Genomic DNA, 24,544 nt, shown 5'->3' with positions numbered 1-24,544 from the left:
TTGGTATATAATTGCAGTCAAAATCCGTTGGCTCGATATCGGTTGGCTCGATTTTCTCGTTGGCTCGAACTTGATGTAAAGGACCGATTTTGATTATTATTGTGTTAGCATTACCGCTTAGCTCGATATTCGCCTGGTATTTGGAGCCAACGGGTTTCGACTGCATACTATTTTCAGTATGTTTTCATTTGCTGTTTGGAAATGATTCTAAATATGATCTTCGTGATTGTTTGTAACATTTTAATGCATAGCAACCATATCATTCATAAAAAGGGTATGAAAAACAATTCGTGTGAAACGATATTAATACTTGTTTTAATGATGATTTAAAAGCATCACCAAAAGTCCAGGTAAGTGTGCTGTTGTTAATATTTTTAGAAGTGATATTCTATTGATTTCAATATATATTGTATTCTTTGATTCAGTATACTGGCAAACAAATACTCAGGGATATTTATATTGGACATGACCATGTGTGTGTGTGTGTGTGTGTGTGTGTGTGCGTGTGCGTGTGCGTGTGCGTGTGTGTGCGTGTGCGTGTGCGTGTGTGTGAGTGTGTGTGTGTGGCGTGTGTATGTGTGGCGTGCGTGCGTGTGTGCGTGTGTTTGGCGTTGGTGGCGTGAGTGCATTCGCTGCTTGTGTGCTGCGTGTGTGTGTGTCTATAGACGTTTTTGATGTCTCGCTTGATATTACATACTCCCTTGATAATAGTATTGTCAATGGTCAAAGGTAAATTGTGTCGATTGCCAATAATTTTTGAAACTTGCTAAAAGCACAATATGAAAAATGTCACATATTATGCTCTAACGTCAATTACGGTAAGAAGCGGTATTGACTATTGAATTATTTTAGCCTTTGATTTACAGAATTCTATTCATTTTACAATTGAATATCTGGCAGTTTTTTTATATCAAAATGAAGTAAAATAACTCAGAAACTGTAGACGTTTTACCGATGTTAGTTTAAGTATAATTTATTCAACACAAATATCAGACATTGAAATATTAAATGTCATACGACTATAAACATGATATAATAAAGCGGATTAAAAGGAAATCACGGCTTAAAATTTTTCTCTCCGGATAGTTATACGTACAAAAATAAGCTGCAGAATGAACACTTTAGATGATAAAAAATGTATCAACAAGTTTTAAATGTGTTAGAATATACTATTTCAATGCATCCTATTTAGACAGGGATTTTGGTTTAGCAAGAAGTAGAAAGATATGAAAGGTTATCTGGGGGAAAGGGAAGGGATGGGGGAAGGGAGGATGGATTGGGAAAGGGAGAAGGATCGACATAGGGGAGGGATTTGGGAAAGGGAGAGGGATGGGGAAAGAGAGTGGGATGCGGAAAGGGAGAGGGATAAGGAAAAGAAGAGGGAAGGAAAATAGAGTGGGATGGACTAAGGGATGGATAGGAAAAGGGGATGGATAGGGAAATGGATCGGTAAAAAAGAATAGATGGGGGAATGGTGAGGGAAGGGGAAAGGAGAGGGCTGGGGAAAGGGGAAGTGGTGAGAAGGATGGAAAAAGGGTGAGAGAAGGGGAAAAGGTTACGGGTGGGTTAATGTGGAGTTGATTGGTTAAGGGGGGAATGGGGAAAGGGAGAGGAATTGCGGAAAACAGGGAGATGGTGACAGGGATGGGGAAAGGGAAAGGGATGAGAAAAGAGGATTTATGGGAAAAGGGATGATGAGAATTATAGGGAGAAGGATGGGTAAAAGGACAAGGGATTGGGAAGGGGTGAGTGACAGGGAAAGGGGTTGGATTGCGAAAGGGAGAGGGGTGGTAAAGGAGGGTTGCGTGGGGAAAGAGACAGGGATCAGGAAAGAGAGAGGGATGTTAAAGGGAGAGGGATGGGAAAAGGGTAAGGGTGGGGAAAGGATGGGGAAATGGGGAGTATTGGGAAATGGAGAGGGATTTGAAAAGGGTGTGGAATTCGGAAAAGAAGCGGAATGGGGGAAATGAAAGTGATCGGAAAAAGGGGAGGAATGGGGAAAGGGACAGAAATGGATTAAGCGAGTTATGGGGTAAAAGAGAGGGGTAGAAAAATGAAAGGGATTGGGAAAGGTCGATGGATGTGGAAATTGAGAGGAATGGTGAAAAGGTGAGGAATGGGGAAAAGGATATGGATGGTTAGGGAAAGGGACTGGAAAAGACAGAGTGATAGGGAAAGGGAGATGGCTGCAAAAAGGAAGAGGGATGGGACAAAGAAATAGAAGAGTAAATGGTGAGGGATGGGCAAACAGGAAGTTGGAGGGGGAAAGGGGGGAAATGGGGAAAAGGAATGGATTTTTGAAAGAGAGAAAGATGGGGAAGGGATTATTATTATTATTATTATTATTATTATTATTATTATTATTATTATTATTATTATTGTTTGGTTCTGCCTATTTACATAATGATCGGTCAATAAAGGTCGGAGATTGTTATTAGGAAAGATACCGAGTTTAATTTGAAAGAAATGAGCATAAAACACGGTATTTCTACCTTAAATATTTTAGCATTCACCAATGTTTTAATATGTTAGCGCTTTCCGCTATTTAATTCAAGATAGCAAGCTTGTTATCAGCAGATAATATTGTCCATGCAATATTAAGTAGTAGTTAAAAGTCTATCAGTCAAAATTAATGTTTGTTATGTACATGCGTATGTATTGATTATGAATAAGAGTGTCACTTTAAATCGCATGTTTACAAACGTTTAAACATCGTGAATATATATCTTTGGACATGCGCAGTAGATGAAATGAATTTGCTTCCTTGTTGGATTTGAAGGTCAACAAAATAAAGGTAAATATTACTTAATGAATTTATTATTGAGAATTGTTTGATATAACCGACATTAAAAGCAAGATTGTGAGGGAAAATACTAAAATAGCACATTGGAACGATCTCTAATGCCTTTCTAAATTAGAACATCGTTCACTACTTTCGTTTTGAAAATTATTCGTATAGACAAATCCACAGGCATTTGAATCATTGTTTGTCACTAAAACGTTGTTTAAAACCATTTTGGGTACATGCAATGAGATAAACAACACATCTGAAGATATTTAGTGTCTTTGATATACAAAAAAGAAACAAGGTATGTAACTCAAACTTACCCGATTTCACGGTAGAGTCCAGTTGTATGCAAATTTCTCAACCAACATATAAACAATCCATTTTTAAATAAGTGACATGGAAAGAAGAGTCAATTACCTTTTAAATGGTGTGCGATATGTTGGTATAACTATATTGTCTTTAGACAAACAAGCATAATTCAATGTCAAATTCTCATGTTTTTCTTTAGTCGGAAAGAGTACAGCAAATTAAAATCTTCAATTTTCCCCGTGTAAACAGTACTAAACACAGACCTATTAAAGTTATTTTATGCTTCAGTGTACAGATAAATTAATTCCAATCCTTAATATCACAATAAGACTAAGACCACAGTTTAAGAAACAACTGTATCAGTCTTCAAATTAAATCCACTTAAAATTTTGTTTGAGGCGGACATTTTCCTGACAGCGCTCAAATGTTTCTGATCAACCTCCAAAGAAGAGTATTTGACTCATCCAAGCTTGTGTGGCTCACATTCAAGCCGGTACAAAGATGTTAAATGTACATGTCAATGACATCATCTGGGCGCTTGTCGGTAAAATGGCCGGGTGCCTAAGAAATTTAAAGAGGATTTAGTTTAAAGACTGATACAGTTGTTTCTAACATTGTGATGTTAGTCTTTTCGTGATATTATGGAATGGAATTAATTTATCTGTACACTGAAGCATAAAATAACTTTAATAGGTCTATGTTTAGTACTGTTTACACGGGGAAAATTGAAGATTTTAATTTGCTGTACTCTTTCCGACCAAAGAAAAACATGAGAATTTGACATTGAATTATGCTTGTTTGTCTAAAGACAATATAGTTATACCAACATATCGCACACCATTTAAAAAGTAATTGACTCTTCTTTCCATGTCACTTATTTAAAAATGGATTGTTTATATGTTGGTTGAGAAATTTCCATAAAACTGGACTCTACCGTGAAATCGGGTAAGTTTGAGTTATATACCTTGTTTCTTTTTTGTATATCAAAGACACTAAATATCTTCAGATGTGTTGTTTATCTCATTGTATGTACCCAAAATGGTTTTAAACAATATTTTAGTGACAAACAATGATTCAGATGCCTGTGGACAAAACATTTTATGTTTGTCTAAGGTCAGTTTGTTTTTACTTGATCGTACTAAATCTTAACGTTTTCAGTTGAATTAAACAGTAAGCTTATAAAAGTGATTCATTTGGTTGTTTACATAGATGGAGGTACCCGGAAAGAGGCGTGACCCTGACCTTGACAAGGGTTCCGCTGACGCCACTGTCTACTGCCAGCCGTGTGGAGAAGGCGGTAAACGCGCTGTGGCCCAGGGCTTCTGTCAGACCTGCGAGGAGTACATGTGCGCTCCCTGTGTCGAATACCATAAGAGATTGAAGATGTCCAGGAACCATATTTTGCTGTCCAAAGATAAGATGCCCTCCTTCTACCCGTCAACGAAGAAATCAGCTATCGCCGACACGGATTATTGTAACAACCATCCGAAGGAGATGATCAAATTTTACTGCCCGACCCACGGAGACCTTGGCTGTGGTGATTGTGTCGTACTCGACCATCGCAGCTGTAAAGTTGAATACATCGCTGATGTGGCTAAAGAATTTGTCATTGGAAATGAATTTAGAGAGCTTGAACCATCAATTAAACGAGCTGAAGATCTTTTATCCGGGCTCATTAGTAACGTCAAGGAGCTTTTTGGTGATGTTAAAAACCAGTCTACAGTTGAGGTAGATAAACTGAGGAGGTTCCGTGCAGAAATAAAAACATACCTTGACCGGCGCGAGAAGGAGTTGCTCGACAACATCGCGAAGGTCAAAACGGAGGATGAGAACGCGCTGACGGCACTTAAGACCGATTGTGAGTTGATGAAAACCGGACTTGAGGCCATGAGGACGGAAGTGACTTCCGGTGACGTTTCGGTGAACCAGCGGTACGTGGCGGCAAAGCGAGTCTGGAAAAGGCTAGGGGGCATTTATAATAATATGGAGAAGATGGCTGATAGGATGAAGGCCCGGAAGTACCAGTTTACTAAGGACGCGGACACGGAGCGGCTAATGGGATCGAAAATGGGCCTTGGCACGCTTGACGTTGCGGGAGAGTTTCGAAAGAATAGTACGTTTAAAAATCACTTTACATAATTATTTAAGTATCACTTGACCCTAAAAAGGATAGCGTTGTAATTATTTGAGTAAAATTCTAAGTAATATCTCAATAATTTGTCCTTATATTGAGTTCTTGTTCAAAATGGCCAAAGCTATTACTTAAATTATGACACAAAAGTTTAACTTTAAGTTAATGAAAACGTTTTAATACGAAATTACTGATCATCAATAAGTTTTTGCTGCAATCAATTTGGTAAACCCGCCTGGTTGCAAGTACACTGCAAGTACACTGTAAATACATATAAATGGGCCTCGAAGCGAATGCTAACGCAGCCTGTTTTTCCCATTCGGTATAACTTGGAGTTTATCATAAAATCCATAGTTATTGGGCTTACTGTACATAAGCGTATTTGAAGCAATATTTTGTTACAGTGTCATTTAAATATATTTCAAGGTTTTCACAACACTCCGACCTTTTCCATCTAAAACAAAAGAACTTTGATTTATATGTATTTTTCTGTTCGAAATACTATCTTTATTTTTAAAAAGGTGATTCTAAGTAATGGCAATGCCCATTTTTAGTGCTGTGTCTTATATGCCCAACATTTGCACCCGGGGCAAACATATCAACGGGATGCACATTTGGCCTTGGTGTAAGTTTTTGACGAGTTTATATGACAATTGAGAAAAGTAAAAAAAAAAATCAATAAAAAACGAAAGTTATAAATAATTTGCCAAAACATTTCGACAGATTTCTTTTTATATATCAATGCGTTACTTTTATTGTTTTATGTCGAATATTTGAATAAAGACCCCCAAAATAGAAACACACGCTGGGGCATAAGGCAAATTTGTCTCCGAAAGAAAACAAATGCATGTTTGCGCTTATGTGCACTTATTTATCCCTGGGGTAAATCTTATCACAATAATTGGGCTAAAATATCGAACTGACAGAACAGACGTGTTAATAATGTGTTCGTAAGATATACGGGGAAAATCGTACAGTGAATTTGTTTGCAGGCGTACTTAAGACGGGAACATAAAAATGATTATAACTCAACTTGTCAAATATAGCTTTTGGTGCTCACTCGGTGAATTTTATTGTATATTACACTAAAACCAAAAACACCTCTTTATCATTTATATTTATTACCGGGTGTCCGTGTCTTGTTTGTTTAATCTAAATTTTCTCATTGAAGAAAAAACACTTAAAATTGAAGTTGCACCTTTTTAAAAAATGTTTAAACCATTGTCTCATTTAAGTTTATCAGACGAAAGTGAAAAAAAATTAATCTAGTCCATTATTGTGTTCAGTTCCAGTTCCTGACCTCTCTACTGTGACATGGAAGAATGAAGCAGACATCAATGTCAGAACGCCACAAGACCAGGGAACCTGCGTTATTACCGGCCTCACCCTGCTGTCTCCGGGTCTCTTCCTTCTGACTGACCACGATAACAGCTGTGCCAAACTGGTGGACGCCACCACCCGCGCCGTCACGTCCCGACTCGAACTGCCAGGCATGCCCTGTGACGTGTGTGCGCTTCCTGATGACCAGGCCGCTGTCATTCTCCCGTATAACTCCATGATACAACTGATGTCTACGAAAGAATGGCAGTTGTCGCGTGGAAAGGAAATTAAAGTATCATCTGGGTGTTATGGTATTGCATACTACAACAATAGACTATACGTGTCTTACTTATCTAACCCGCGTATTGAAGCGATGACATTGGATGGGCTTATTATCAGTACATTTCAAACAGTTGACGGAAGACAGCTTTTCCAACGCCCACTATACCTGACTGTATCAGCTTCCACACCACCGACCCTGTACGTGTCTGACAGCACTGCCCACGCCGCCCTCCAGCTGTCTCTAGACGGGAAGGCCCTACGAGAGTACAGTGACAAGAAGCTCGAATATCCCAAGTCCGTGATGGCGGTAGGTCCGGGTCAGCTGCTCGTGTGTGGGTCTGGCAGTCGCAACGTGATGCTGCTGACGGAGAGGGACGGCAAGATGGCGGAGATATTGGGACATAAAGACGGACTGGCATATCCCTTCTCTGTGTCCTTCTGTCCCCACACACGTACAATAGTTGTCGGGATTGACGCTAATGACTCATTGAAGGTGTTTAATGCAAACTGACAGTGTTTCTTCCTTAGTCGTGATCGTTATTTTTAGGAAGAAATTACCATGCATTAAATAACCTTTAAACAACTGAAAAGTAAATGCAAAAACATTTATTTTACAATTTCAGCTTGCGGTTTTGATTTGTTTTTTTGTAACCTTGTGTTATCAAACTGAATAACCATTTATATTAAATGACATGTACAATATATCGAATAAATATTAAGTGTAATTTTGCAGTTATGTTTAGCAAGAAAAAGAAAAACAAATTAGTGTAAATATTGTAGTAGTATCATTACCTTTTTTCAAGTAACTATAAAGGATGTTTTCAATGGAAATTTCCAAGTGTAAATCCAGCTTCCATTTGAAATGTAAAAGTGATAAAAAGATTTTATACCTTCAAATTTAAGGTATCTAATAAAATGTATTTACATATTTTGAGTAATTACGTATCTTGAGACGCAAAATTGGTATTGCCTTTTTATTAAAATTGTATGTCATATTTCTTCATTTAACCATGTCCTGAAAATAACCAAAGATTTCACTTAAACATTTTAAATAAAAAAAATTATAAACAAATCTTGAAGTGTCGGTTGAGAAATCCTGTAAATAAATGTTAGCTGATTGGGCTCTGTATTTTTGTTAAAGAATCACTCTGTGTTCTTAATGTTTCGATCATTTGATCTTAATAAACGTATATTATTTATATTAAGCAATAATCAATAAAGAAAGGCAATGGCCTGTCGCAAATATGAATTCATTTCTGTTAGGGCCATCATTTAATTATATCTGACAATAGGTTAAAATTCCACAGCGGTTAATTTCATAAGAGCTTCATTATGGCAGGTGTCAATGGGATATTCCGAGAATAGCTAGAAGGGTCGCAGAATGACTCATATACATACATTATTTTCACCGCCCCGATAGCTCAGTGGTGGAGTATTCTCTTCGGGTGCGGAAATTCGGGGGTTCACACACCGTACGGCGTCAAACAGGAAGACGTTAAAACATGTTATCAGAAACCCCCTTGCCAAGCGCTCGGCATTGAGAAATTGGGAAACGGGTACTGGTTCAACCCTGGGAAGATGACCCCGTGTTTCGAAGGGGTCTCTGCGCAACTGGCTAAGGCTCAAACAAGAAACTCATGTACCTCAAATTGTTTCTTCAAGTCTTCTTATGTCTGGATTGACTGCGAACTGCTGTCACTTCCATCTCATGTCACTTATGAGATTTGAGAAACATTTCCAGTCGTGATGGCGTCACGACGGGGTTGAGCCAGAATTCAGCCGATAGGCGCGGGAATATCTTGATAATCTAACAAACAAGGATCAGTAAGTTTGGGGCATTATCTGCAAAGTGGTTCTGATCGTCTGCTTTGCTCTCGTTTGGGGAAACTGAAACACCGGGTAATAAATAACTATTACCAACATAAACGCCGCTGTTTTTATTAAATGAGTTTCCATGAGTTTTTATGAATCATAAATTGAGTTACTGTGAACCATAAATTGAGGAACTGTGAATCATAAATTTAATTACTGTGTATTGAATATTACTTAATATTGTCAAATCAATTGTAAAAACACGGAATGCATACCAACGACAATGCATGGTGCAATGAAAAAAAACACTAGGTGAAATCTTCAAATCCATTATATTTTAATTACAGTCGAACCCCGTTAGCTCGAACTCGTTTAGCTCGAATAACTCGTTGGCTCGATCTGGATGCTTAGGACCCATTTCTTTATACTCAGGAAAAGATTCCCGCTTGGCTCGAATTTTCTGAGGCTCGATGTATTTTCGCCGGTCCCTTGGAGTTCGAGCCAACGGAATCGATTGTATTGCGGATTTTGAGTTGTGCAGGCTCTTAAACGTACCTCTCCGACCTGACTATATCCATCTCATTTTTCCAGCAGCCATTGCATTGCTTTGGAAACAAACAAGGCTACTCATCCCTCCGTCCTGGCTCTATCTCTCTGATTTCCCTGGCAATCATAACATTGCTTTGATAAAACAAACAAGGCGACTTATCAATCCGTCCTGGCTCTATCCCTCGAATTAGCCTAGCAACCATTTGATTGCTTTGGAAACAAACAAGGCGACTCATTCCTCCGCCCTGGCTCTATTCCACTGATTTGCCTGGCAACCATTTGATTGCTTTGGAAACAAACAAGGCGACTCATCCCTCCGTCCTGGCTCTATTCCACTGATTTGTCTGGCAACCATTTGATTGCTTTGGAAGCAAACAAGGCGACTCATCCCTCCGTCCAGGCTGTATCCCTCTAATTTGCCTGGCAATCATTTGATTGTTTCGGAAACAAGCAAGGCGACTCATCCCTCCCTCCGCCCAGGCTCTATCCCTCTAATTTGCCTGGTAACCATTACATTACATTGGTAACAAACAATGCGACTCATCCCTCCGCCCTGGCTCTATCCCTCTAATTTGCCTGGCAACCATGACCTTACATTGGAAACACACAAGGCGGCCATTCTTTCCGTCCTGGCTCTATCCGTCTGATTTGCCCAACAACCATTATATGTGCATTGCTTTGGAAACTGGCAGGCAATGCGACTCATCTCCGTCCTTGTCATATATCCCTCTCATTTCCCCAGCAACCAGTACATTGCTTTTAAAACAAACAAGGCGGCTCATTTCTCCGCACTGGCTCTATCCCTCGCATTTGCCCAGCAAGCATTACATTACATTGGTAACGCACAAGGCGACCATTCTCTCCGTCCTGGCTCTATCCCTCGCATTTGCCCAGCAACAATTGCATTGCTTTGGAAATGAATAAGGCAACTAATCCTTCCATCCTTGCCAAATCTCTCGCATTTTGTCCAGCAACCATTACATTGCTTTTGAGACAAACAAAGAATTCGAGTGTCCGAGACTGTATTAAAGCGGTATATATAAAGAAGTTGGTTGTTTAACTCGGCATAAAAATTAGTGTAGTTTGACCTTTTTCGTGCGTATTATTTTATCTAGTATAATTTTTGCAATTCAAGATGGCGGCGCCCTTGCGACAAACCAAAAACACTTTTAAAAATAGTGTTTTTTTACTGCTTTATCGTGTTCATGGGGTATTCCTCATAAGAAACAAGAGCATTGAAGTGTCTCCTATGATGAAGAAAATAATGAACAAAGGAAATAGGTAATTGATGAGGAATCACAATCCTAATTGTTTTTGTCCGAATACTGTACATGTGTAGTTGAGAAGAATTATGGTCTTTTCCTAAACTGTCTGTTTCGTAAACTCTAAATCTTGACAGGTCCTTCCCTAGACCATTTAAGCGCCCATTTTCTGGGGCGTGTATTTTTAGCTCGACTATTTGAAGAATAAGGAGACCTATCCCAGTCACCCGAGCGTCGGCGTAACCACTTAATTAAAGTTTTTGTAAGAGTTTGTGTACCACCTCAATATTTTCAAAGTCCATTGACATCTGGCTTCGAAACTTTGCACACTTGTTCACCATCATACCCCCAACCTGTACACAGGAGGAGGTAACTCTATCAAGCATTTTGACGAAATTATGCCCCTATTTCTACTTAGAATTTATGTTAAAGTTTGCGTACCACCTCAAATATTTTCAAAGTCCATTGACATCTGGCTTTGAAACTTTGCACGCTTGTTCACCATCATGCCCCCGACCTGTACACAGGAGGAGGTCACTGTATCAAGCATTTTGACAGAATTATGCCCCTTTTTGACTTAGCATTTACGTTTAAAGTTTGCGTACCACCTGAAATAGTTTCAAAGTCCATTGACATCTGGCTTTGAAACTTTGCACGCTTGTTCACCAGCATGCCCCCAACCTGTACACAGGAGGTCACTGTAATGAGCATTTTGACAGAATCATGCCCCTTTTTCGACTTAGAATTTACGTTAATTTGCGTACCACCTCAAATATTTTCCAATTCAATTTATGGTAATATCTCGGCACATCATGTATTGCATTGAAATCTAATCTAACTGAACCATGCATGTTTTGCCAAAACTTTTCAATCCATACACCGAAAAGCGGCGGAATAGTCGAGAGCGCTGTCTCTGTGACAGCTCTTGTTAATAATCAGATAAATAAATACTGTTGAAATCATTTTCTTCATATCTCATACCAAGTGGTCACAACCGGTTACGATTGCTTATCTGGCAGAAATTCATCCTACTGAGAAAATGACCCTCTTAAATACGAAAAAGGGTGTTAAGCCTAATAATAAATAGTTCTTTATGCAGACCATTTAAAATGTATTCAAACACACATATACATGGTCATTGTACATTCCAGGAAAAAGACTGCAGCATGGTCAGTGCCTTTCAATCCAGAGGTATGATAAGATTTCTTTATATTTGACGTAAGGGCCTAAAAACAATATAAATTTAACATATAAGCTTGCGGAGATTTTATTACTGACTATTGTTTTTGATATATATGTCTTAAAACTCTTCATTAAAGTGTATAGGAGCATAGCTAAGCCAGGTTTGAAGTTGTGTGGACGTTACAGAGGCAACAGTCTTATAACGAAAAGCTAATGCTTGAAAACAAAAACAAATACTTGTATTATGTAAAAGAGATTTAAATTTATTTATTATTTTGATAAAAGCACTAGACTGTAATCTTGGGCGATTTTTTCTTTTACCTTGGTGGCAGGTTTAACATATGTGTGCACCCATTATGCAGATTTTCCATGTTAAATATGAATGTTAAATGCTTCTATAGTACCGTATATCTTGTATTGATCTTTTGTTTCTATTTTTAGGCCCAGGGAACAACTGTCAAAACCGGTGCTAAGAGCAAGATACGGTACTCGGACGGGGTGATACGTCGAACCAACTGGGTTGGCAATGTGCTTGAAGATACCATCCTGCAGATATTCGCCAATGGGGAGATGGATGTATTTGTAAACATAATCAAGGTGAAATGGTTATTGACATGATTATTATGACACATGTATAGTTTCATCGCATTCTTCAAGATAATTAAAGCACCCAGGGATTTCCCTCACAAACTATGCACATGTTTTGGACTCAATGTGCAAGCTAGGGATGCGCATTTTAAACTAACCATGCATCCCTAGGACCCCCAAAAATTAATAAAACTTCCATTGATTGGAAGCGATGCATTAGGACCCAATATGATTTCCACAAACCCTACATTTATCAAGTATAACAACCACATTTAAGTTATGCCCAACTTAGTACTCACTTCTTCAAATTCTGTTACTCACCTATTTACTTGTGAAAAATGAACATTTCAAAACAATAATAGGCTCTACTAAACCAAGGTAACAACATTAAGAATATGAACAAAATGTTCCGATATTATGTTTATTGTACTTATCATTTAAGCTATGTTATGAAGAGACATTCTCATTCATCTGGCCCCAATTTCTCGAATCTTCTTAAGCTTAACAGGCATAAGTCGTTTATTTCAATTAGCCAAAATACATTCTATAAATGGATTTTGATAAATGAAAAATGGTTTATTCTGATAATCATACAGATTATTCCTACATAATTTAAAAAAAATCTTGAAGACGTAAATATAACACTTTTATAGAACAACAAAAATAGTGAGATTAGCTTAATCCTGTTATAAGGGACTAAAGAAGTTTCGAGAAATTGGTGCCAGAGGTTTGATTATGATAAATCATCCTCACTCTGGTGAACAAGAATGTGAAGAGATTAAATATGTGATGGCATGATACATGTAGCTGAAAACTAAGGGTAAACAAAGTAGAGTGCTCAGCTCAAGAGGGATGTAACTTAATATAAAAGTTTAGTTTGTTTTGCACTATTATATTACATTAGCGCTTGAACTAGAGATGAGACTACTAGCCCTAATTGGCTTCTATGTTGTCCGATTACTGCACTCCCTTCTCATTTAGGCAACCCTGGTTCAATTCCCAGCGTGGGGGCATGCGAGTTTGGTATGTGGTCATCAAGCCAGACAATTGGGTTTCCTCCAGGCACTTTGGTTTTCCCCTGCAACACAAGACCGCCCTCTAAGACTACATAGTGCCAACAAGAGTGATTAATATAATGTTGTATTATTTTGTTTCACCAACTTTGTTTAAAGTATGGAAGTATAAACAAAAAACTGGCTTATTAGCTAGTATTGAACTCTCTCTCTATATATATATTGGCTTTGCAGGTTGAAGTTGTTCCAAGCTACTCTGCACTGAAGGTTTGGTGGGAGGCGAGTGGAGTGCAGGAAAAAGACAAACAAACTCAACAGCTCCTTGAAACACAGGCTGGCAAACTCAGGTGAGCATTGCCCCCAACATCAAGCCCGGGACTTTGTTAAACATCTAAATCAACCCTCGCACAATCATATGAAGTACCTTGAAATAATACATGATTGGTAAATGTAAATGTATGTTATTCTTCAATGACAGTTACCGCAAATTACCTGTATTTTATCAGTGTATGTATACCACATGACAAATTATGTCATACATGCTATGTCAGAAGGCAATATTTGGCTTAAAATATAGAATTAAAACAAAGATAACTTTTCTTTTACTTCACCATTTAAAAAGAAACAGGGCAGTCTATGCTGCTTAAAGAGCCTCACCTTCATTTTATTACCGGAGTTTGATAAGGTGATTATTTTCATCAAACACTTAGACAAACCTGTTTCACAAAATAATGTTTTGACAGTGCTCCTTCAGACGGCTGTTTTGTGAAAGGTTTTTTTTAAGTGTTTTTAGAAACTAGACTCTCAATCAAACTCTGGTAAATGACCAAAAGAGGGGCTACATAAGAGGCGTAGACTGTGTTGGGTTTCATTTAAAAATTTGAAGAAATTGTGGAGTTATCTTTGTTTAAAGTCTTCATTCGAAGCAAAAGGTTGCCTCCAGATATAGCATTTATGACGTAATTTAATTAAATGCTTCCAGCAGATAATTTAATTGTTAATGAAATCGAAACCAATTCCCATCACTACCTTTATTGACAGATGAATCAGTATTAAAGATGTATTTTTCTTGCAGGCACTTGTTACTTCAGTCTCAGGTGTGTGGGCGTGTGCCTCCGGTCGTATTCATGAGGGATATCAGCATAGCTCGCAAGAAGCAAATAGAGGAGCTACTTCACAACCTTGACACAGGGCCTCCAGATACAGAATTGGAGCTAGAGGAAGACAAGCTTGAACTTCAGGTAGATTGGAAAAGGAAACAAGCATGGAAATCTAACGGGCATAGTAGTGATTTGGTGGTGAAACCAGGTGAAACTGATGTTGAAAGAATTGAGTTTGAGGATAAATCGTTAGATAGTCATGAAGTTGATAGTAATATATGTGAAGATGTATCATACAGTTTTGATCGAGAATTGAGTGTTGAAGAGAAAGGGGTGGAAGGAAATGATTCAAAAAGAGTAAGAACTAGTGACTTCAAGTTTAGACAAGATCTGTATGGGTTACAGCATGATTCCCTTATGAAGAAAGTGCTAGATAGCAAGCTGGTAAGAAGGCCCCTTGCTGCAGTAGAGGAAAAAGAAACATTCAATATGGACAGACTGGTTTTCAAGCAAGATAAGAAAAGGGCTTATAAGCCTTTTAAAGTATCAAAAAGAAGATTAGAAAGATTAGAAAGGCAGACTTATGGATACAATAATTATGATGATTAGAAATGTAATTTTTGTTCTTTTTTTATGTGTGGTACTTTGCGAAAGTGTTTAGCAATAAAGTTTCATGGATATAGTTTATTTAATAACAATCTGTTAATAATTATAAGAAATTTCAGTAATGCAATATTTTAGAGCATCTAAGACTACTGTTGAAATTGGTCTCAAAGCCATTTATATACATTTCAAGGTGATTTTTACTAGTTTTAATGCAATTTATATCAATCGAAGAACAATCTAAACAAACACATCTATAAGACTGAAAGGGAAAGCTCTCAATCCTGATTTCACAATAATCCTAAATATCATCATCCCTGGATTCGCTTATTGAAGCAATACTCAAATACTTGAAAGTATTTTCAATGCTGCATGTGCAGACAGAAATGCAAATCAACCGAACCGTATCAATTGATTCAAATTTAATGGTTCAATAGGCCAGTTAGGTTCATCATTTTCTAAGTCACATACCCAAACAGCAGGAACACAGTTTGGAGTCTGCTTTTACTCAACAGATTTCAAAACAGAATGTACAAAAATCCAGGATCCTATCAGATGATTCCTGTACTAACTTTTCTGTAAAAGATTCAAGTATTGGCCATATGAAGGCATTATTTTAATCATGTACGCCAACTTATTTTAAAGTAAGCTTTGCCTCATAAGTTTGATTGAATTTCTTATTGTTTGAACCTCATGGCGCTTGCTAAAAAAGCAATGGAGTAATCCAGTTCTATCATTAATCATGTCAAGCCGACAAGCTGATAGCATGTTCCAACCATGACCCTCCAAGGTCAAGGCCGTAATTTTGTGTCAAAGGTCAGGAAGCTGTATTCTTCATGTCTGCTTCAGGAAATTATAAGAGGATATCTTGATTTAATATTGATTAGGCCAAAAAAAAATTGTTTTTTAAGGTAACTGTCCCAAAATTTCTAGGTAGGGTAGGTAGGGATTTTTTTTTATTGATTTTTTTCAAAATCTGTCTTAAGTTCAGAGTGTTTTCTTGCACATGGCAGTCTTTCCTACATTACCGTCATTGCCTGACTTTGTTTTATCATATTAACAATAATTCTGATTAAAATCTGCATTTATCCGCCCTTCGTAACTCTCTATTCGCTAACGAATACATTTTTTGCTCAGAAACGGAAAAAAATAGTTAGGGTCGGCGCATTGTTATAGGTAGGGACGAGTTATCCGAAATGGACATAATTTTTTTTAGGCCTTATATTAATAAGGATTGGAACTCAATGGTGCTTAAATGAAAGAATTTGCTGTACTGTAGTTATTAACTAGTATAACAAATCCAAATATATTATAACAAGAGGCCCACAAGGCCCCATGCTCTACTAAGACCTTGTTTGGTCATTTTCTTTACATATGGTATACAGTGTGTATATACCAGGTGATAAATTGGTCACAAATACTGTGTTGGAAAGCAATATTTTGCTTCAAATGAAGAATTTAAACAAAGGTAACTTTTCTATTTCTTCACCATTTTAAATGAAACATAGTGCATCTACGCCACTAACAGAGCCCTGCCTTAGGTCTTTAACCAGAGTTAATGCTATGATTTAATATTGATATAACAACATTAATTATTGATGTAAAACACAAGGAACATAAAAATACTAGTATAATATTTTAATCATTATATGACTTACATAAATGATTCTTATTGCCAAGGTTAAAGAATTTGTATGTATTTTAGTAAAACATGGGCATAACTTGATAATACTTATGATCAGAGTTACGGGCTTTGATTTACATATGCGTATCTAGCAACACGTGTACCAAGTTTCATTTGAATTGACAATACCTTGACTTTTCCTGGAAAAATACAACAACATATAAACTATATATAGTCATTGTCATCAAATTATTTTATGAACAACAAATGGTTGTACAGCGGAAATATTTCTTTACAGACATTATCTCAAAACAAGTTCTACATGCATCTACACATTTGAATACCAAATGATATCCTTGATGATCATATCCTTGCCTTGTATGTACATTTTGTAACATGACTGTTGATCCAGACTTGAAATTCTTTTTCAATAAATGAAAATGAATGGTTACATTACCATAATGGTCAAGCTACATAATTACACTGATTCCATGACACTTTTATTATTAAAAAGAAAACAGAAAACATTTTCTTTTACGATATACAAATATATATATATCAACAAACATCACATGGTTGACTGTTTTGAACACTTTATGACAGCAGTCAACAGTTTAGGTATATTTTGTTGTCTGCTGCGATGACAGTGTTGATATTTTTGGTAGAACATGTATATCTTGTTGTCTGCCTCAATGACGGCTCTAAAATCACCAATTTTAAGATATATAATGTTCTCTGCCCCAATGCCTGGACTTAAATCATCAATTATAAACCACAAGGAAATAGCTGTGTTTATTTCAGTGTATATTTTGTTGTCCAATCCAATGACTGGTATTAAATCACTAACATTGAATCACATGGTCGGTGGTAGCAGTCTACACTTTTGGGTATATCTTGTTGTCCGCCCAAATGACTGGTATTAAATCACCAATATTGAACCGCATGGTCGGTGGTAGCAGTCTACAGTTTTGGGTATATCTTGTTGTCCGCCCCAATGACTGGTATTAAATCACCAATATTGAACCGCATGGTCGGTGGTAGCAGTCTACAGTTTTGGGTATATCTTGTTGTCTGCGCCAATGACTGGTATTAGTTTATCAGCTTCTTCCCAGGGGAGGTAGCGTCGAATCAAGGAGTTAAGACTGGTCTTCTCTGTTACATAGCCTTGCCTGAAATTCAATATTACATGTGTAAATATCATTTGAATAAAGAGTAAAGAGGCAGTATGTTTGACAATACCTGCATAAAAAGGTATTCTAGGTATAATAATTCTTGATATAAATGCATTCACCTGAAGGATACACTCTTACTCCTTAAGAAGATTTATAACAATTAATACAAATGTATTATTATACCAAAAAGTATGAATTTATGTCGAAAACTATGTTTTTTATGAAGGATACCAAATTTAATTTGAAAGAAAAATGCAGAAAACACGCTATTTCTACCTTATGAGACAATAGTAGATCACAGTTAACCTTTTAGCACTCACCAATCATTTAATATTTTTGCTTGTTCAGCTATTAAATACACCATTACAATCATGTTATCAGTATTTAATATTTTTCATAAATGCATTATTTAGTATTAAAGTAGTTAAATGTTTATCACTCAAAATTTTTGTTATACTGATTTTGAATAAGAGTGTCACTTTAAGCTAACAAAAATGATTTTCATGTACATGTATGCTTTATTCAAAATTAAATCAATTTCAATTATCTAGACTGCCAGTAGTAAATGTCTATAACAGCATGAAATTAACATATGTACCTCTTAAAGAGCAGTTCAAAGTCGGCCATCTGTATGCGTTTCCTGCCTGCATGTCTGGCATATGCCTCCAAGTCAGCACACAAGTTATCCCAGTACGTCTCAGACCTTGACAATGAAACAGAAGCAATGCAATAACAAATACACATGTATATGCTTTTGAGATGAGAAGCATCTTAATTAATATTAAGTAGCTTAACTATCACCAATAAGATATTTTGTAGTTTAATTATCGATAATATCTTTTGAAAAAGAATATTACAATCATTTTAAAACATGTTGATGTTGTTGACCTCATTTCCAACTTTTTTCACAAGGTCAAACAGTCCAAAGTCTTTTATAATGGTAATGTTTTTAAGTGATATACTAGAATTCAGTGAATCAGATGTGATGCCTGTTGAGAGAGCTCATATTTTTTCTAGTCAAGCTCACCATGACCTTGACCTCACCATGACCTTGACCTTGAAATCAATAGAGGTTATATACTGACATGACCAAAAGGCATACAAATTATGAAAGACTCTATGATTACAAAAAGAAAGACTACACTAAATCCTTCATAAGAAATTGACCTGAAACAAAACTGATTGTGTTCTTTTTGTTTGTTTATTGTTAGGATTGGCATGACCTATTGACTCCATAATCAATTTCTCTAGTTCTTTCAGAAAAAAATTATACTGGTGCCTATAAGAAATAGATTTAAAAAATTTCATTATCAGTTACAACTCTCTTTACAATCAAGCTCAGAAAGTATGATATAAACTATGACATACACTTTCATGACCTCCCCAATAGCGTCCTAGGCCACACGCATGCCGGCAAAATGGTTGAAATGTTTCTTCACTGTTGTCGTTGGTATCAGGTAGCGAGACTTCTGACGAGGTTTTCGCACAACCTTCTTCTTTGGGCTACAAGATATTTACAGTGGTTAGATTGATGAGTTGATGAAACCATTATGAAAACCGGAGAATCAGAAAAGTATTGACATCTTCCATTAAAAACATACAACTCGCCCCACAGTGGCAGAATAAAAGACTCTCAATAGGTTAGTTCCAGTATATTTTCTATTTATTTATAACTTCTAATGGGGGACAGTCCATTTTGAAAGTACTTTACCTGGGTGATTTGTACCATGATGTTTTAAGTGAAGAGTTTACTTAAAATACTTTAGGTAATACGCCCATGCATACACAAGCAGTAATATATATATGTTTTACTGCTTAATCAACATTTTTATTTCAGTCAATAAAATTTAAGGGTCGTAGAAAAAAGAGCAGGGATGAAAATCTAGCAATTAATTTATAGGGACCTACAATGAGGACATTTAATATGAATGAGTAAGATCAATTATATAACATCAAATATGACATCAATACAATTTATATTGAAAAGCCCCAACAACATAGGATAAGATTATGAAAATAAGAAAATGCTAATTGGTGCTGACTGTTATACATGAACTTGGTTTTAAAAGATAACAAGATACATGTATGATATAGGAGCTGGACATATTGAAATCAAAGGTTGTACTAGCCTTTCTACTGTTATTTCAGCTTCAGGTTATGTTTGTATTTTCGCCTTCTGTCTGTAAAATTGAAGGGTTACTTATCAAAGACAAGCAACAAAACATTTAAACATGAATCGAACACTTAATTATGATCTAAAAATAAACATTATTTTCTAAAAATAAACATAGACAAAACATACCTCTTGGTGGAAGACCACTGTATGATGCAACATTCAATATGTCAAGGGTGTGGCCTTTGTTGTTTTAAACAAAAAGATTTCCCAAAATGAGTATGTAAGAAATTTTTGACTCAGGGATGTGACTAGTTTTGACCCCATGGGCATAATTTGAACAAGACCACTAGACAATTAACACACCAACTATCTAAGCTACAGGCCTCATGGTTTTTGTCAAGATTTTTCCTTTTGGTTGCCATGGCAATTAGAGTTCTAAATGGAATTCATGGAATTTATACAATTTTAAAAAGGCACTATCCAAGGAACATCCCATGAAGTTTCATCTTAATTTGCCTGGCAGTTTAGGAGGGGATGTCTTTTGAAGTAATTGTTGACAGACAGACGACAGGCGAACAGAGATGGCGGTGGGCGATGGGAAAAGCTTATCCTGAGCACTGAGGTGAGCAATATGTGTTCAGGTTACAAGCTAAAAATAAACAAATTTAACCATGCAATTTTATCACCAAAACAGCACTTACTGATAGGAGTGCCAGGTTCTAGTAAGTTGAGGGATTTTCTTAATCAAACAAGATGGCTCACCTGCTGTACAAAGTCGGTGATTCTACTCTGTCTAGATGTTGATGGCTGGGGGGAGAGGCGGGAGAGAGCCCCGATGTTCTGGGTAGAGGCTATTGGGGGGGGGGGGAAACAGCATTGTCTGATGAGGAAGAGCGTCCACCTCAGCTGTAAAACCAATATGTACATATAATTTCTGTTGGGAATCATTACATCTATTGAAACTGATCAATGATCAATCAACGATCTGCATATTGGCTGCATTATTTTATTACCAAATATATGTCTTATACTGACTTGTATTATACATCTCCATTCATCTAGCGCAGAAAATATTTAAAAGGAAGTATTCATTTTGCATAAGCCTGACTGCGGCCTGGGTTTAAACCCAAAATAGTTCAACAACTGCTTTTAAATATATTTTCAGTTATTTCCAACAAAAGGGTGAAATTGACTATATCAATCAATTTTCAATTATAATTGATCATTAATATAACACTATTTTCATCTTTTTTACCTTCAACCATACGTCAAAATAGTTTAGGAACACATGTACAACCTTGATGACTTTGTCTGTATCACAATAATACATGTACCAAGTTTCATGCAAATATCTTTTAAGCTGTTGTATTATAGATGCAGTTAAAAAAAATTCAGTTGTTTCATTGCCGCCAAGCTGTGACAATACCATTACCAGGTACTCCTATCTTTTACACACATATTATTTCAATTCATCATATCATACCCGAGCCTTGTCTTTTCCCTGCTATAACTTGAGAAGCCTGCGACAGCCCCATACGTCTAGAACTGCTACCTAAAACAGACATGTCTGATTTAGGTGTGCCTTTGTTTGACCCTGGTGTCCGTGGTGATGACCTTTGCATTGACCTTGATGTTGACCTCAGAGATGCACTTGGTGACCCTTGAAGCCTTGGCGATGACCTTAGAAGTACAGGAGTTGACCTTTGACTTTGTAAAGTCCCTGATCTCGTCCGGGATTCTGACTGCGGCAAGGTCAATGACCTAAGTGGGGTTCTACCTCACTGGCTTCGAGTCCTAGGTGACTGCTGTGGCTGTTGTGACCTTGAGGACATCACTGAACCACCTGAGACTGACCCTGACCTTGACCTGTCATTACAAGAATTACAAATGCATTTACATAATCATTTTTTTCAATTATACATGTAATACTGTAGTTCTTAAGAATGCATATACATGAGAATACTGTCTATTGCTGCTTAAATTTGTGATATGATAAGCTCCAGGTTATAAGTAAAATTTATCCAGAATCAAAGACTTGTAATAAGTCTTATAACATTTTTTTAGATGATACAACCACATGGAAACTGATAATCTTCATCAATTAATTGATAATGCTTTTATTAATAATCAGAGACTTCAGTTGTAAGTGATAGATTTTTGTCAGTACTCAACCAATGAATTAACCATACCCATCTGACACCCATGACATTCTCGCTGACCCTTGTGACCTGTGGGAGGAGCTTGCAGGGCTGGCTCCTCGAGGGGAGACGACGGGGGATGGTGTGACCGCCTTCAGTGGGCTGTTCCCATCCCCCCGCTCACTGCCGGACTCCCAGTCCTCCTGAACCCGAGGAGTGGAAGCAATACTGGGGCTTCGACGACCCGATAACAAGCTCCGCGGTGACTGGTACATATCATCTGAGAATGACAGGTTTAGAAAAAATATACATTTTGGTCACACGGTCAAATTTTTCCAGAAATTTGTTATTATTTTATTTCAAAAAATATCATTGAACTAAAGTGCTGCTTAAACTTGAGTCTAAAAAATCCCGCGATGGAACTTAATTTATCAGCACAGTCATAGATGGTTTATTATTACCAATTAAACAGTGCAAAAAGTTAACTCAATTATATGTAGGTTGTACAAAATAGTTTCATGTACCTACATGTACATCAGAGTATTTTCCAGCCATTTCTTTCAAGGCTTTGTTCCAAATTCCAAAAAATATGTTTTTACCCTAAATTTTGAATAAAAATTCTCAATAAAAAATTCGGAAGTCCTCCAAAATAAGACTTTTAAATGAGCGAGCCTAAGTTCTTACATTTGTGCTTGGAATCAACTATGTTTAACAAGCCCAGTTATATAAAATACGAAATTTGAGCAAGCCAGGAAGACATTTTGCAGGCTGTGCTAATTTCAACCACAGCAAATGAAGAAGTTTTTTTTGAGAAAAAAGTTTATAAATTGTTTTTGAAAGTGATACTAGCCTTCAAATAAATGGTTTCACAATTATATATATATAAAAAAAAACAATATTGTAAAAAACGATGCAAATTTTTCAATTCCAATGGTAAAGGTTGTCTTCCTTTAATACTGGAAACCACCCTTTATGTAAACTAATTATCCACGCAAAATAGCATCAGATCGGTCTGATATACCTATAACAAGTTTATAGAATTTTTTTTAAGCATTGGGCCCATTGTTTAGAATTTTGAAGTTAACAACATTGGTAACAGCATCTTTGTAAACTTTAAAAGGTGAAACATTCAAGATGTGCTCATATATTTGCATAAAACAAGTACATCTGAAACAGATGTTTTAAATCTTGTAAGAAATACTGCAGATCACATGAGTATCTATAACTTTCAAGTGCAGTCAATATTTTTAAGTTAGTGATGATGTTAACAAAATTGTTAACTTTGACAAAGATCTGAACAATTGGCCCATTGTTTACCTGTTATAGTAGCATGACCTATATTTTCAGCATGAAACATTTCCCTGCTAGAAGTCGGTGGACCGCCATCAAATGACCTGGATGACGCATGAGGATTTCTAGAAGAAGAGAAACTTTCACCACTGCTGTGCCTTGACCTTGAACTTATATTCAGATCCCTTGATGAACGATTTCCTACACTTCTGGAAGCTGATCTTGACTGATTCTCTCGGTTTTGATGTTCGTAACTGGAGTTCAACCTCTGCATATCAAATGGGGATCCTTTCCCATGCAAAAGACCATCACTTAATCGCAAGTCTTTTTCACTTCTGCTTGGAGAACCAAACCTACTTTTGTGGCCCTCACTGTATCTACCCATTCTCTCCTGGTCTCGAGCCCTCATGGACCTTTCCAGGTCCACGCTTGTACTCAGGTGCCTGGTCATAGTATCAACCTCAGGACTCACTGCTGAGAATGAACTCTGCCTTCTCCTACTAATATCCGACATACTGGCAGCAAGATCATCTCTCGACCTTGACAATGACCTATAGGATCTGCTCACACTCTCATCTTTATTCACATACATCCCACTTTCCGCATCAGTCATTTCCATATTTGACACCGATCTACGGGATCTGCTTGCACTCTCATCTCTGCCCACGTACATCCTACTTTCCGCATCAGTCATTTCCATATTTGACAGCGACCTACGGGATCTGTTCCCTCCCTCATCTCTGTCCACATACATCCCACTTTCCGCATCAGCCAATTCCATATTTGACATGGACCTACGGGATCTGCTCGCACTTTCATCTCTACCAATGTAAGTCCCATTTTCAACTTCAGCCATTCCAATGTTAGACATGTCACTGCGACTACTAGCTGAAACATGGCTCATGTTTCGATAATCCTCCTCCATGTTGCTCTCATTAACTTTCATTGGCAGCATGTACATTCCTCATGCCGGTAAAATCTTTAAGCCATCACCTCCATGTTCTCTGAGGCCTTCTAATTCATCATGGCCTGATTTCTCCCTGTATTGGCCTGAAGGTTCACTCTGATCATCATCCATCTCCTCATCTTGGTACTGTTCCAGACCATCTTCTCTGTCATACATTTCTTGACGAACATAATGATCTCTTTCCCTATTCTCCAGTCTGCTTGTATACTCAGTCCTTTCATCATCATCATCATCATCATCTACATCATCATTATCGTTTCTATACGCCATCTGATCATCATACTGACTCCCTTCTTCA

The 24,544-nt window shown here is 37.1% G+C and overlaps 3 protein-coding genes across 3 annotated transcripts; 2 read left to right on the top strand and 1 right to left on the bottom strand.

Moving 5' to 3' along the window:
* The first annotated feature begins 2,675 nt into the window (after positions 1-2,675).
* On the top strand, positions 2,676-7,912 carry LOC128243733 (uncharacterized). Its single transcript, XM_052961656.1, has 3 exons — positions 2,676-2,794; positions 4,307-5,210; positions 6,515-7,912. The coding sequence occupies exons 2-3, from the start codon at positions 4,307-4,309 to the stop codon at positions 7,339-7,341; spliced, it is 1,731 nt and encodes a 576-aa protein (XP_052817616.1). The 5' UTR covers positions 2,676-2,794; the 3' UTR covers positions 7,342-7,912.
* Positions 7,913-10,321: 2,409 nt separating this feature from the next.
* On the top strand, positions 10,322-14,984 carry LOC128245012 (uncharacterized). The gene is made up of 5 exons (XM_052963203.1): positions 10,322-10,472; positions 11,605-11,644; positions 12,077-12,232; positions 13,471-13,583; positions 14,312-14,984. Exons 1-5 carry the CDS (start codon positions 10,327-10,329, stop codon positions 14,943-14,945), a joined length of 1,089 nt encoding a protein of 362 aa, XP_052819163.1. The 5' UTR covers positions 10,322-10,326; the 3' UTR covers positions 14,946-14,984.
* Positions 14,985-19,885: 4,901 nt separating this feature from the next.
* LOC128242908 (uncharacterized) lies at positions 19,886-24,240 on the bottom strand. Its single transcript, XM_052960336.1, has 5 exons — positions 23,307-24,240; positions 22,041-22,269; positions 21,335-21,717; positions 20,614-20,757; positions 19,886-19,915 (listed from the first exon to the last, which is right to left on the bottom strand). The coding sequence occupies exons 1-3, from the start codon at positions 24,238-24,240 to the stop codon at positions 21,630-21,632; spliced, it is 1,251 nt and encodes a 416-aa protein (XP_052816296.1). The 3' UTR covers positions 19,886-19,915; positions 20,614-20,757; positions 21,335-21,629.
* Between the last annotated feature and the right edge of the window lie 304 nt (positions 24,241-24,544).

The sequence above is a fragment of the Mya arenaria genome, chromosome 8, assembly GCF_026914265.1.
Source record: "Mya arenaria isolate MELC-2E11 chromosome 8, ASM2691426v1".
NCBI lineage: Eukaryota > Metazoa > Mollusca > Bivalvia > Myida > Myidae > Mya > Mya arenaria.
The sequence above is the reverse complement of the archived record's forward strand: the minus strand, read 5'-3'. Positions and strand labels throughout refer to the sequence as shown.

Excerpts from the sequence above, each read along its gene's own strand:
- LOC128243733 (XM_052961656.1), top strand. The coding sequence starts at position 4,307 with ATGGAGGTACCCGGAAAGAGGCGTGACCCTGACCTTGACAAGGGTTCC. Across the intron at positions 5,211-6,514 it reads GGGAGAGTTTCGAAAGAATA|TTCCAGTTCCTGACCTCTCT; the intron begins GTACGTTTAAAA and ends TATTGTGTTCAG.
- LOC128245012 (XM_052963203.1), top strand. The coding sequence starts at position 10,327 with ATGGCGGCGCCCTTGCGACAAACCAAAAACACTTTTAAAAATAGTGTT. Across the intron at positions 12,233-13,470 it reads TATTTGTAAACATAATCAAG|GTTGAAGTTGTTCCAAGCTA; the intron begins GTGAAATGGTTA and ends TTGGCTTTGCAG. Across the intron at positions 13,584-14,311 it reads ACACAGGCTGGCAAACTCAG|GCACTTGTTACTTCAGTCTC; the intron begins GTGAGCATTGCC and ends TTTTTCTTGCAG.
- LOC128242908 (XM_052960336.1), bottom strand. The coding sequence starts at position 24,240 with ATGTACATGCTGCCAATGAAAGTTAATGAGAGCAACATGGAGGAGGAT. Across the intron at positions 22,270-23,306 it reads AGGTCATGCTACTATAACAG|ATGATATGTACCAGTCACCG; the intron begins GTAAACAATGGG and ends TGTCATTCTCAG. Across the intron at positions 21,718-22,040 it reads ATGTCATGGGTGTCAGATGG|GTCAAGGTCAGGGTCAGTCT; the intron begins GTATGGTTAATT and ends TTGTAATGACAG.